A 12,759-nucleotide genomic window follows, 5' to 3' on the forward strand; every position below is an offset into this window, starting at 1 on the left:
ATGTAGTGTAACAAAATGTCTTCATCTGTTCTCTGTAGTGAGTCAGGAGCCTGGTGACCCTCCCATGGTCCGTCGTCTTAACTTTATCCGTCTGCTCATGTTGTACACTCGCAAGTTTGAGTCCACTGACCCGCGGGAAGCCCTGCAGTACTTCTACTTCCTACGGTAAGTACATTAAAATGGTGATACAGATTGGAGCATGTGTGAGAAATGTTGATTCAAATTCATTAGTTTCATTCATATTAATTTAGGGATGTTCACCAGTCTGTCTTTACACTGTTTTGTAATGCAGCAATGAGAAAGACAGCCAAGGAGAAAACATGTTCATGCGTTGTGTCAGTGAACTGGTTATTGAGAGTCGAGAGGTGAGTGACCCACGTTTATCAAGAAATACAGTACAGGTTCAGTGTCTTTTAACAGAGTTCTTTATATAATACAATATAGTTATACATCACCACAAAAGAAACATAAAACTGAATATGATGATTTCATAATGAAGGATATATTTTAGGGCTGTCATCTTAGTTTGCATGACATTCTGTAATACCAGTTCACCTACTCCACTGCTATTACAGTGTATCCTTAACATGTTCTTTGAGGATCGTGTGTTTGTCTCTTTTCCAGTTTGACATGCTTCTGGGGAGATTAGAGAAGGACGGCAGTAGGAAGGTGGGAAGATTGTTTCTTTGATCTCCCCCTCTTATCTCCGCTGTGGTTGTTGTGTTTCTGTTACATGCTTTTGCATCTCACCTGCTCTCTTGCCATGACTCTCTCTTCTTCTTGTTCTTCTTTCTCTGCTTTACATTTTTCTTCTGTCACTCATTTTTTTGCTCTATGTGGGAGTTTCAGTCAGTCAGACAAGGACAGAAACATCTTCTACATGTTTTGACGTTGTTCCACTGTCATCTATCAAAAAGCTCTTTACTCTTTTTCATTGTTGCCTTTGCTTCCAAAGTTTCTTGACATTTTTCACAGTGCCTGCAGCACTATGAACGATGTGGTGTTTGAGGGTCTTTTCTCCCCCTCACATTCTCATCACTGTATGTTTCATCCCACCCACTGTGTTAACTGGGTTGTCAGAATCCGACTGTGGGCTGCACTTTATTAACTACTGAGCTAATGACATATTTAATTAGTATATTACATTCGAGGTTTATCTTGCTTTACATACTGACTATTTGAGGGGATTACAAATTACAGTACAAGATTGTTATGTGCAACACTACATTACACCCAGCAGTTAGCTGTCAACTCAAACAGCTGTGACATTTCCTACAAGAAAGATATTGCACAGGACACCTTTCTGTGTGCTTTTACCAATGGGCATGTAGTTCACTGGGAACCTGACTCCAACCCAGTTTTACAATACTCGCATTTGGTCAGAATCAGAAGTATATTGACAAAACAGTTCTCTGCGCTGTGATGGGTCTGTAAGAGTGAAAGTTTTAAGTAGAGAATAAGGCATAATTGCAAAATCACCTGATAAGAGAAATCTTTGAAAAGAGTCTGTAATCAAGCAAGAGCAATTTAGGCCAGCCCCTGAGAGATTCTGATTAGCTAAAAAAATCAAACAGGCCATTCTGGTGCTGCCACTTTATGTAAGATTAAATGTAGCAGTGCTACTTCTGTGTTTTAATTGGCGTTTTTTGGTGGCAGTTGGTGCCTAAAGGTACATATTATTACTGCTTTGCTAATGCAGAATTTCCACCACCATTACTAGATGTCAAAGTGATGTTAGTTTTCACGTTCTAATTGCTCAGACCTTATATACAGCATATTCATTTTGATTGATAATGAGGGCTCAGGTGTCTCTTATGTGATATTTGACAGTGGAGATACAGATAGGAAACATGAGGAGACAGTGACAGGGATTGCATCTTCAGCTGAACTCAAACCTGAGATCTTAAACCGGGGTTCCTCACATTGCTTGACATTGCTCACGTTTTGATAGTCACCCTTTGCTCTACCGTCTACCAACTGCTTTATTCTAAGTCTCACTCTGATCTCCTCTCTTCCTCCTACCTTCAGCCTGGAGTCATAGACAAGTTTGCTGGGGACACCAGAGCTATCATAAGTAAAGTGGCTCTTGAAGCAGAGAACAAAGGCTTGTTTGAGGAGGCAGTCAAACTCTATGAGCTGGCCAAGGTGAGCAAGACCATTTATTAGACCATTACATTTATTGCCTTATAGTAGTTGTGCAAAGCTACACAGCAAAGCTGTTCTAACTGTCTCTGTTTCTTCTTATCTATTTGTCTACGTAGAACCCAGATAAGGTGTTGGAGTTGATGAACAGGCTTTTAAGTCCAGTCATTGCCCAGGCAAGTGCTCCTCAGTCCAACAAGGAGAGGCTAAAAAACACTGCAGTGGCTATTGCTGAGAGGTAAGGACATATAGACATACACACACAGACACACACAACCATGCACAATTTAAAATCTAATCAGAGGCATCATATAAATGCTTTAAACCGAATCATTTCCTTTTTCCACTGCAGGTATCGCTCTCAGGGCATAGCAGGAGAGAAGTCAGTCGATAGTACTTTCTACCTGCTGTTAGACCTGACAACGTTCTTTGATGAGTATCATGCAGGTCACGTTGACAGAGCCTACGATGTGAGTACAGCTCTGATAATACAGACAGGAGTGATGTGTGAAATTGTTCCGCAGTGTTGTACGTGTACTGCAGTAATTTAAATGTCCTTGACTCATCCTGAATAGATCTATAGAAAGTCATATTTTGTGAAAATACAATTACTTTTTTGGAGTGAAGCTCTTCTGTTAAAGTCGTCCCTCTGTGTTTCTCTATCAGGTGATGGAGCGTTTGAAGCTTCTTCCTCTTAGTCAGGACAGCGTGGAGGAGAGAGTGGCTGCTTTCAGGAACTTCAGTGATGAGGTGAGATTAAGATCTGAACACTCAGAGGGGGCTTTCACACTCGCTCCGTGAACGAGGTGTTATTCTTGAAATCTTTCTAAAAGTGTAGATGTAGTAAATCTCCTCTGTATTCCCAGGTGCGCCACAACCTATCTGAAGTGCTGCTGGCCACCATGAACATCCTGTTCACCCAGCACAAACGTCTGAAGGGGGCACCAGCAGGGACACCGGGACGACCGCAGAGGACCATAGAAGACAGAGACATGGTGAGAAGACCATTAGAGCAGAGGGGGTCAAACTGACAGTGATTTATAACACAACACTGAAATGCCAAGGCTGATCCTGATGTTAATCAGTACACATAACAAAATGTTTTGATAAAGATCACTTCAGTGTAGTTATTCAAAAAGAATGGTATGTATAACATGTACAGAGAGCTGACAGCTTTTTGGTGTAATATTGGGGAGAAAACATGTAATGTGACACATTTTTGACATTATTCAGTGCAATTTTTCGTTACTTAAAGGCAAACATACAGGCTACTGATATATGCATATGCGTTATAAGCTTAAATCATCAAATCAAATATGCTGACCTATTGTTCAGGCTCAGATATAAATAGGTTTATTGTTATTATTACAGTTCAGTTGTAGCAGTTTGATTTTATTTAATTAAGAATATTAAAAACACTAATAAATGTTAATGCTGTACATGTACATCTTCTTCTTCTCCGTCTCTGAACAGCAACTCCGCAGCCAGGCCAGAGCCCTGATCACCTTCGCTGGTATGATTCCCTACAACATGGCCGGGGATACTAACGCCAGACTGGTGCAGATGGAATTACTAATGAACTGAGATGCCAACACACGAATGCACGCCACACACACACACACACACACACACACACACACACACACACACACACACACACACACACACACACACACACACACACACACACACACACACACACACACACACACACACACACACACATTCTCACTCACTGTTTTGTTGTGTATACAATACATTTATCATTGTGTTAACAGATACACCCTTATATCATACATTTGACTTCCCTTCATTGTCAGTCTGTTGTTTTTGTTCTGTTTTGTTTTTTTCTCCATTTTGGTTCATATTTGTATCTTTGATGATTTGGAATAAAAAAATAAGTTTACTTTTCAGTTGTCTTTTTATTTTGAATCATTAACTGTTCATTACTTTTTAATTTAGCCACAATTTAAAAATCCATTATGTTTTCATGCTTTTTATTGCATGTGCAGATCTTTGATTTTAATTATAAGACAAAAGTGACATAGGACAACACAGTAGGTCTTCATCTACTGTGAATCTTTAGTTCAATGTTCTGTCAATATTCAATTTTAATTTGGGAAGTGGGTGAAGTGACAATTTTACTTTTAATCACAATTTCCTGCAGCTTTTCAGGCTTGTTTTTTTTTTATTCAAGGTCGTTGCAGTGGTTAAAGGTATTCCACCGTTTGAACTGATTAGTCATCAACTAACTAGAAGGAGGATTTGCTGCTTCACACTGGAGTCCTCAGAGTGAGCTCCCTGTGAATGCTCTCATAACAAGGTGTTACATTTTGACTTGATCACACCTTTCCATTCGTCATATGAACTAATAGATTTGGACTTTACAGCAACACTGTCCCCCTTAATGTCTGTCTTAATTTGTGATGTGAAATGATAATCAAACCACAACTGACACAATAGTGAGAGTACAGCCGGTTTGAAAGAAAACTTTGTGTTGGATTATTCATAAACGTGTGCACAGGGACAGTCAGCAGTTTAATTGTCAGATCAGAGGAGTAAGCCACTGGGCACATGATTTTTTAAAGAGAAGCTGCAGGCTAGATGCAACATCAGGGTCAATATAACGCAGGCAGCACACTGTCAATATTGCCTTGATGAATTGTAATTGAGGATAGTCAGTTTTAGATATTTCAATTCCCCATCGTTTAAAATGGACCAATTACTGTCTACTACTACTGATCTAGGAAGTAGCCATGTTGTTTCCACAGGCTGTAGTGCAGTATCTGTGACACGTCCTGTCCCCTGGCAGATGGTCGGTTGGCTTTCACCCGACTGCAGGACTGGAGGGATATTTCTGTCTGTATCAGAGGGTTGATTTCTTGGGTAATGGAAGGGAGGGGATGTTTTTTCAACCTAAACAACACATTCCTCTTGATAAATCCTGATCCTGTTTCATGCTTTTGATGTTTAAAAAAGGAGCGAGATTCTCATGCATTCTTTAAGAAAATCTTGTTTTAGCGGCAAAAAAAAAAAAAAAAGACTCAAGCTGAGGTTTGCTCGCCGCCGAGCACATGCAAATCTTAAGCAACAGTCACCCACCATCCCCTCTGCTAAATTTGTGGCCCACACTCTCTGTCCTTCAGTCTGGCCTGAGAGAACACAGATGGAGGCTCATTCTGTCTTGGCTGCTCCACATAACTGTGCAGAGATGTTGGGTTCATCCACGGCCATGAAAAGAGCCGAGCCAAGTACTATGGGATCCATGCTGTTGTACTCCTACCCAGTGCTAGGAGCAGAGACACACAACTGCTCTCCAACACTTAATAATATGCCTGCCGATCTGAGAATCATCTGGCATGTAAATGAAACCAGACTGGATAAAATCAGGTGCTTGAAGACCCCTCGCAGGCTTTAGTAAATGGTATAATCTGTCTACATCTCTATTGGTTTTTTGTTTTTTTTTGTCTTTTAATACATCAAGCAACAGAAGACGTGCCTCTCAGGTGTGTGTGCTGCAGCTGGTGTTGTGAATCAGGCCGATGACAGACACCTCCTATTACCCGGCTATTTCACAACACCAGGGTGGCACCGCACCACTGCCGACGAGACGAAAAACAACATCATGATGCTGCTGAGGGACTTGATGCAAGAATTGTGTTTAACATGGATGTGAATCTGTTCTGTGCTGACTTCATGGTTTCTCCATCCTTTCATAACATAAATTTCACCCCCCCATTTCATGATTTGGACACATGTCAGTTCACTCAGATGTTAGCGCCACACACATTTAAGATAAAATCAAGGAGAGATTTACATAGTGATCAATGACGTGTTTTATATACTCTAGTTATAAAGTTATAAAATCTTTGTTATACTTTGTCTTTTAATAAATAATATCACCAATATTTGCTCTTCTTTTGTTCTGCTGTTTTGTTGTGTGAACGTGGGGTTGTAGCAGCACAATGAAATAATAATGTACAGCTAATTTCAATTTCAAAAAGAGAAACCTTAGCATCAAATGAAATTGAACTTCATGATCAGTAAAGTAAAACTCACTGGGTATGAGCAAGGCCAAAAGAATGTGTCTTGAGGTTTTCAATTGTTTGATTTAACTGTTTGATATGCTAATCCCCTAAATCCACAGATAGTGGATTCTCCATGTGGGGTGTATGAACAGAAACCCTCTTCACCACATGCTTTTGTTGTCAATAATGGGATGCTTTCAAACAGACGGTGGAGTTCAAGAAAATTTAAATATTGCATTTTAAATTCTAATCTACAGCTGAGTGGCACGAAATTTAACAACTGCAACATCCAGTTGAGTGGAGCAACCATCAGGCTCAAACATATCATCATGTTGTCATGTTACATGTATTTTAAATGCTTGACAAAAATGATCTCTCCTAATGGCCATTGTGTCCAATTCAGTGCATCTGGCAGTTGGGTTGAAGATTGTTAAAAACACAAAAGCTGCCCCAGAGTTTAGTTTTGTCCACTCAGGGCTGTGGTAGTAACATGGCGGATTCTGTCAGAGACGACCTATAGTTAAAAAAGGGTTATTCTAAGGTAACTTAAAAAGAACATTTCTTTGTTTCAGGGCATTATGTGCTAATTAAACATATTATAAATACTGTGTTCCAATCATGGCAACAGATCCCGTCGCTACTCGATCTGAGTAGCGCATGCACACGCTTGTCTGCCATCTTAGAAAGCTAGGGATGACATCACCACTAAAGCTAACCACATATAGAACTGCAGTAAAAGTAGAAATCTTGTAAAATGACTTTATTATTATGGTTATATATATATATATATATATATATATATATATATATATATATATATATATTCTACAACTAAATTCTGGACCTTTAAGCTCACTGAACTTGTCTGAGAAGGTACTGTGAAAAAGACTGAGCAAAACAGATACTTTGTACTTTGTCAAATCAGAGGGAAATCATGATTTGTGATGCCTCTCATTAGTAGAACATCACATCTGTCTGTACATCCTCCTATAGAAGAAACAGCTAAGTCCCTGTTTTGATGATCTGAATAACTGTCTCTTATGGCCAATGTAGATTAATGTTAAAATCATCATCTATACAATGGGCGCATTGCGATGCCGTACCAGTGTAGACGGACTGTGGTTGGATGGTTTGTGCTCGGCAGTGTCTTTGAGGCTGTTGCCTTTCAGATCCCATCCTCACATATTAATGCTATTAATGCATATTAATGCTAATGCAGTGCAACAGAAGTTGAGATGCCATTTAAATGGTGCTTAAAGTCCAATACATATTTGCCAACATGTTGGTACAGTGTAGAGCTTTCATAAAAGCCTAAAATGCTCTGTAGTTTGACTTTAAAATTCAATTTATAAATCAAATTTTGGTGAAATAATTGATTCAGTCTAGGAGATCACTGAAATTGTTAAACTATTATCCTGTAGGTGATGCATGTGTTCAGGTGAACTACAGACACCCTGTTGTTAACATTTTTTACCATGAAGAACTACCACACAAGGAGGCTGCTGACTTGACAGTGGAGACATCATAGACAGAAAAGAAACATTTACAACATTCATTATATTCTCAGGCCATCTGATCTGCCACCAGAGATGAAGTGCTGCAAACCCGCCCCATCGATCATGGAGCCTCCCTCATCAACAACTCGTTCTGGCTGTGATTTCTCCCATCACTAACAGATGGTCCGCACCCAATCGTCTGAGAATATGGGGTCCGGCCTGCGGGTGTGCCGAGTTCTCACCGTAGGAAACGCAGTGACCCATTTATGACTTTCCCTTGAGAGACTAGTTTTCTACCACAGACACATTATGGCAGAGCGTCCCACTGTTTCGACCTGCTGACACCAGAAATCTGATTTCTGAAATCTTTCTTTATTTTATGTGCCATCCAAAAGGAGTCACCTCAGATGTATATTATATCAGGCCTGGTACTGATCTGTCGATGTGAGCTTCACAGTTCCCGTCACATGGGCTTTTTTCTATAGGGCTGTTTCACATGCTGTGAGTGGTGATGGAGTCAACTTACAAAAGCACTGAACGCACTTTGTGTTGCCAGTAGTGACACCTGGTGGAGACCCCTTGACACTTGATTTTTTTTTATTTTTTATTTCAAGTAAACCCTCGTGATGTAACCTGGCATCATCATTCTATATTGCAACACTTTTATTCACAAACAGAAATTCTCTTGATCACAACCCAAATGTTCACTTTTTCTCTTATAAACAAACTCAGTAGTTCAATCACTTAAATTAACAATCAACAAAACATGTAATACACTTGTGAATGAGTAATTTTGAAACGTTTTATCCTGACACTTCTGTATATTTTACCCATCCGTCTGCCTCCTTACTTAATTCTTAATTTCTCTATTTAATATTCATCTTTTCATCTTATGTTTTGTACACATAATTATTGGATTGTATCCTTGTTTTAATATCCTTAATAAGCTTTATTTTCACTTGTATTTGTTTTGTCTGTGCTACTGATTGATTTACGTGATTTCTTTTTCTTTTCATAAAAAGGTTTTACAAAAAAAAAAGAGAGAGAGAAAAGACATTTAGGTAAGAGGATTGGAAGAACAAAAGGTCAGTGAACTCACCACTGTCGGCAATTCAGTATATTACAGACACATCAATGCGATGACTTTTATTAGCGTTTTTCGTTTTAGAAATAGCTGGAATAGTTTAAATTCACTTATAAATACCATTAACTGTTGGTTGATATATTTATATTTAAAAACATGTATATAAAACACATAAACGGCAGAATTAAAAGTCCTCCTGGAGAAAGTGGCCGACACGTTCCCAGACGACAGGTGTTCATAATCAGAGCAGCAGGTGTTGAAAACGTCGACAACAGAGGAGAGCATCCTGTCTGACTGAAAATACACGTATAACTACATATATGTTGTTGGTTTTTTTACGTAAAAACAGTGCAGCAATGAACCTAATCGGCTTCAAGGTGGGTTGTGGATAAAACCTTTAAAGAGCATTATTTATCCTCCATGTGTGGCAGCCATGTTAGTTCAGAGAGCTAAACTGACGGTGTAGCCTAGCTTACAGGTTACAGGCCCGCGAGCTCGGCTGGCCGGTAAATAAATATATGAAGACTAAATGTGACGACAGTTAAAGTAGAAATGTTCATTCCTCGAACCAGCTGAGCGTCGTCCTGCTTCTCCTGGGCTCCTCATGGCACCGTGTTGAGGGTAAACATGTCCGCTTCGTACAAAAACATAAGAAACGTGTCGTAGCTTGATGGACGTTTTTACGAGCCATTTCTTTGTTCGCTGTGCAGGAATCTGCAGTGTGGAGCACTGCACTGACAGCGCCACATGTCTCCTGGCTCCACACCACAGGAGCTGCAAGTGTACCAGGGGATACTATGGGGACCGGTGTGACAAAAGTAGGCACATTGTCCTATTTGCTATTATCTTGATGTGACATGTTTTGTTCTTATAATCCACAGTGCCTGTTTTTATTTGTCACAAAAAGGGATGTGACTTACCATTCATCAAGTTGAATGGTCGACACTGATGCACATGAGCCCAGTGAACATTTAGTGAGGATCAGGCTCCAGAAATAGTGGATCCTACGTTTCCCATAATTCAACCAGTAGAATCTTGTATTTTAACTTAAATGTTCACATTTTGCCCTCAGTTTCTAATATAGGCTTTCTGTCACACTGTACATTTTAACCCCCTGACCCAGGAAATAAGATGATACATTACCATGATGACCTCAGCCGGGTCGTTTTTTGTTAGTTGGGCCTCACCCTCTTAAGTGAGAGAGCAAAAAAGACAGGGCAGGGGTAAAAAAAATGACTAAATGATGAATAAAATTAGAAGTATTTGACAAAACATGCTGTTGCAATGTTCATTTGCTAAAAATCTGAACTCTGAATCTGAATCCAGAGTGCAGGAAAACAATGACTGTAAAACTGGAATTGTTCTTGGGTAGGCCCCCCATGCCCAGCTTTGGTTACAAATACTCTGTGCCTATTTTTCAGGTCTTGAGGTTATCGGCTAAAACTGGAGTTTCGGTTGAGTTCCGGTGCTTGCTCATCTTTTGGTTGTCTTACAGATGCTGACATCAAGGTTGTGTGCGACAGGAACTACATAGCGATCACGGTGCTAGAAGATTTCTTCAACTATCACCGTGTGCCGCTGGAGTCCCTGCACTTGCCCAACAAATCATGCCGTGCTCAGAGAGCGGTCTTCAGCGGTGTGCCGTACTATGTTTCCAGAACGTCTAAAGACCAATATCTAACCTGTGGAGGCAAGCCACTGGAGGTAAAACAGGAGCATTAACGTCTTGAAAGGCCCAGCGCAAACTTGTTACTGTTAAGTGTACAGACATTTTAGCAGCCATCTTTTTCAGTAGTATTTTTGTTCTTTTTTTTCCCCTTCGTAAAGAAAAACTTCACCCACATCAGATACTCCCTGAGTCTACTGTCGGACCCTCAGGTTACTGGAAACATCATCAGAAATCCGGTCATTCGGCTGGACTACACATGCGTCTTTCCATACATCAGGAGAGTCAGCTTGCCTTTCCCAATCGTCCCCTTTTCCACGTAAGCAAGGGCCTGGATACTTAATATCACCTTTCCTTTTACCATTTCAGGTAATGTATGTAAAAATGTTACAAGGAAGTGCTCTCAGTTCATGTACTGGTTTCTATGGCGAGGATTCACAAATGATTTTCTTTGAGGAGTTTTCCCTAAACCCTTTTGGCCTCCTGGACTATGAATTTTACTGTATGGTGCAATCTGAATACATTATTTAGTACAGATTGCAATTGCTGCTGTAAAGGGTGTTTTAGGTTTTAGGATGTGCACTCTGTCGCCAAACTGACCTTGGCTCCTCTGTGTTCACGGACAGCGAGACGGTGATGCGAGTGGATGACCTTGATGCAGAGATACAGATGATGTTGTACACAGATTCAACCTACACCGAAGCCTACAGCACTGCCCCCACCATTGAACTCCGAAACATGGTAGGCCAACTTTCATAGACAAGTTTCACTAAATATGGATCAAATTACTGCTTTTGTTTGTCTCATGTCAGTGATGTCTAAAGTAAAAAAGATAGCTTGTTGAAAATGTGTCCAGGTGTATGTGGAGGTGAGGGTCACTGAGCCTGCAGATTTCTTCCTGCTCCGCATTAATGAGTGTTGGGCCACACAGACCTCTGAACCGAACACTACAGATGTATCTTCTCACACTCTGCTGCAGAATGGGTCAGAACTGCTCTTGATAACGACGGTTCATCTCAGTTTTGTCCTTTTTTTGGATATGATCTCCACTTTTTTCATTCCTACTCCTGATTTTCATCTCTCTTTCCAGGTGTGTGAAGGACCAAACTGTTACCTTTCTTAATGTGAGTGCAGGACAGTCTGGCCGTAACGGAGAGAGTTCCACCATTCGCTACAGCTTTGAAATGTTTCGCTTCACAGCAGAGCCTAATCACCTCTATCTGCACTGCACTGTGCAGCTGTGTGAGCCAGACGACCACAAGTCCTGCACGCCTGTGAGCTCATCTTACTGCCATATTTGATAGTCTTAAAAGGCTAATGAGATTAGGTTTCATATCGAATTATGTGTTGCTCTTAAAGGATACCTATGATGTTTTTTAATTTTTTTTCCCCCTGTCCTTCAGTGTTTTATATAGGTCGTTGTGCATGTAAAAAAAATCTAGAAAGTGAAAAAAGGCAAAGTTCCCTCAAACAGAAGTTCCTCTCCCACAGAAAACGCTGCTCTTGAAATGCCTGATTGGTAGTCCCACCTTTAATTCCATGACATTGTGACATCACACGACATCACTGTGTCACGTGTTTACATATTTTATACCAAGCAAATAGTTTGGCACTTTGCAATTCCTTCTACACAGCTGCTCTGTTCTTGTTAGCAGTGCTGGCTCATGCATGAGTGAGCAGACCAATCGGAGCAGACTGAGTGTTCAGGAGGGTGGGGGCTTAAAGGGACAGGAGCTAAAACAGAGCGTTTGAGACAGAGGGGGAATACAGTGCTGCGGCACTGGACAGTATGAGAAAACCCATGTGTTTCGGGGCTGATAATGAGTGTCCCTTTTAACTGTAGTCAAGTCTCAAAGTAAATACAGTGAAAGTGAACAAAACATTGATACTTACCAATCTCATTTATAGGATTTATTGTCTGATTCTTTTTTTTTTTCTTGACTTTCATTACAGAACTGTAATTCAATCAGTAAGAGAGAAGCAGTGAGAGCATACCCCACCCAGGGCCTCCTTTCATACGGACCCATCAGGATCGAAATTCCTGACAGGCCTAACTCCAGTAAGCTCCTGTTTCTCTATCACTACTGGAAGCAATAGTTTCCCCTGTTTTGAATGTGGATGCCACGATTATGTGTTTTTTGCATTTGTTTCAGGCATGCTGACGGCAGTGGTGTTGCCTGTAGCAGCCGTCTGGACCGTGTCCTTCTTCCTCCTCATCCTCATCACTGTGGCCAAGGCAGGCAACAGGAGGCTCACAAAAACTGAGGAACATTGACAGTAATATTGCTGCTGTTGGCAGCTTTAATAAAACTTTAAAAAGTGACCACCTCTTTTTTTTTTTAT

General features: G+C 40.5%; 2 protein-coding genes across 3 annotated transcripts in view; both read left to right on the forward strand.

Annotated features, from left to right (window-relative positions):
* Nucleotides 1–4,048, forward strand: part of nup93 (nucleoporin 93) — a 29,081-nt gene extending 25,033 nt beyond the window's left edge. The window contains exons 14-23 of one of the 2 annotated variants that reach the window (XM_037107094.1): nt 39–165; nt 293–365; nt 625–669; nt 2,029–2,145; nt 2,262–2,380; nt 2,495–2,612; nt 2,809–2,892; nt 3,009–3,137; nt 3,616–3,749; nt 3,832–4,048. In XM_037107094.1, coding sequence (XP_036962989.1) covers nt 39–165; nt 293–365; nt 625–669; nt 2,029–2,145; nt 2,262–2,380; nt 2,495–2,612; nt 2,809–2,892; nt 3,009–3,137; nt 3,616–3,726 — 923 coding nt within the window. In that variant the 3' untranslated portion in view covers nt 3,727–3,749; nt 3,832–4,048. Of the gene's footprint in view, nt 1–38; nt 166–292; nt 366–624; nt 670–2,028; nt 2,146–2,261; nt 2,381–2,494; nt 2,613–2,808; nt 2,893–3,008; nt 3,138–3,615 lie in introns of both variants that reach the window. The other variant, XM_037107095.1, reaches the window with a different exon arrangement.
* Nucleotides 4,049–8,943: 4,895 nt separating this feature from the next.
* Nucleotides 8,944–12,739, forward strand: zpd (zona pellucida glycoprotein d). Its single transcript, XM_037107318.1, has 10 exons — nt 8,944–9,127; nt 9,323–9,371; nt 9,461–9,568; nt 10,246–10,454; nt 10,578–10,735; nt 11,043–11,157; nt 11,273–11,400; nt 11,507–11,690; nt 12,370–12,475; nt 12,570–12,739. Exons 1-10 carry the CDS (start codon nt 9,071–9,073, stop codon nt 12,689–12,691), a joined length of 1,236 nt encoding a protein of 411 aa, XP_036963213.1. The 5' UTR covers nt 8,944–9,070; the 3' UTR covers nt 12,692–12,739.
* The last annotated feature ends 20 nt before the right edge of the window (nt 12,740–12,759 follow it).

Source organism: Acanthopagrus latus, chromosome 8 (assembly GCF_904848185.1).
Source record: "Acanthopagrus latus isolate v.2019 chromosome 8, fAcaLat1.1, whole genome shotgun sequence".
NCBI classification, from domain to species: Eukaryota; Metazoa; Chordata; class Actinopteri; order Spariformes; family Sparidae; genus Acanthopagrus; species Acanthopagrus latus.

Excerpts from the sequence above, each read along its gene's own strand:
- zpd (XM_037107318.1), top strand. The coding sequence starts at position 9,071 with ATGTTGTTGGTTTTTTTACGTAAAAACAGTGCAGCAATGAACCTAATC. Across the intron at positions 9,128-9,322 it reads TGAACCTAATCGGCTTCAAG|CTGAGCGTCGTCCTGCTTCT; the intron begins GTGGGTTGTGGA and ends TCCTCGAACCAG. Across the intron at positions 12,476-12,569 it reads TCCTGACAGGCCTAACTCCA|GCATGCTGACGGCAGTGGTG; the intron begins GTAAGCTCCTGT and ends CATTTGTTTCAG.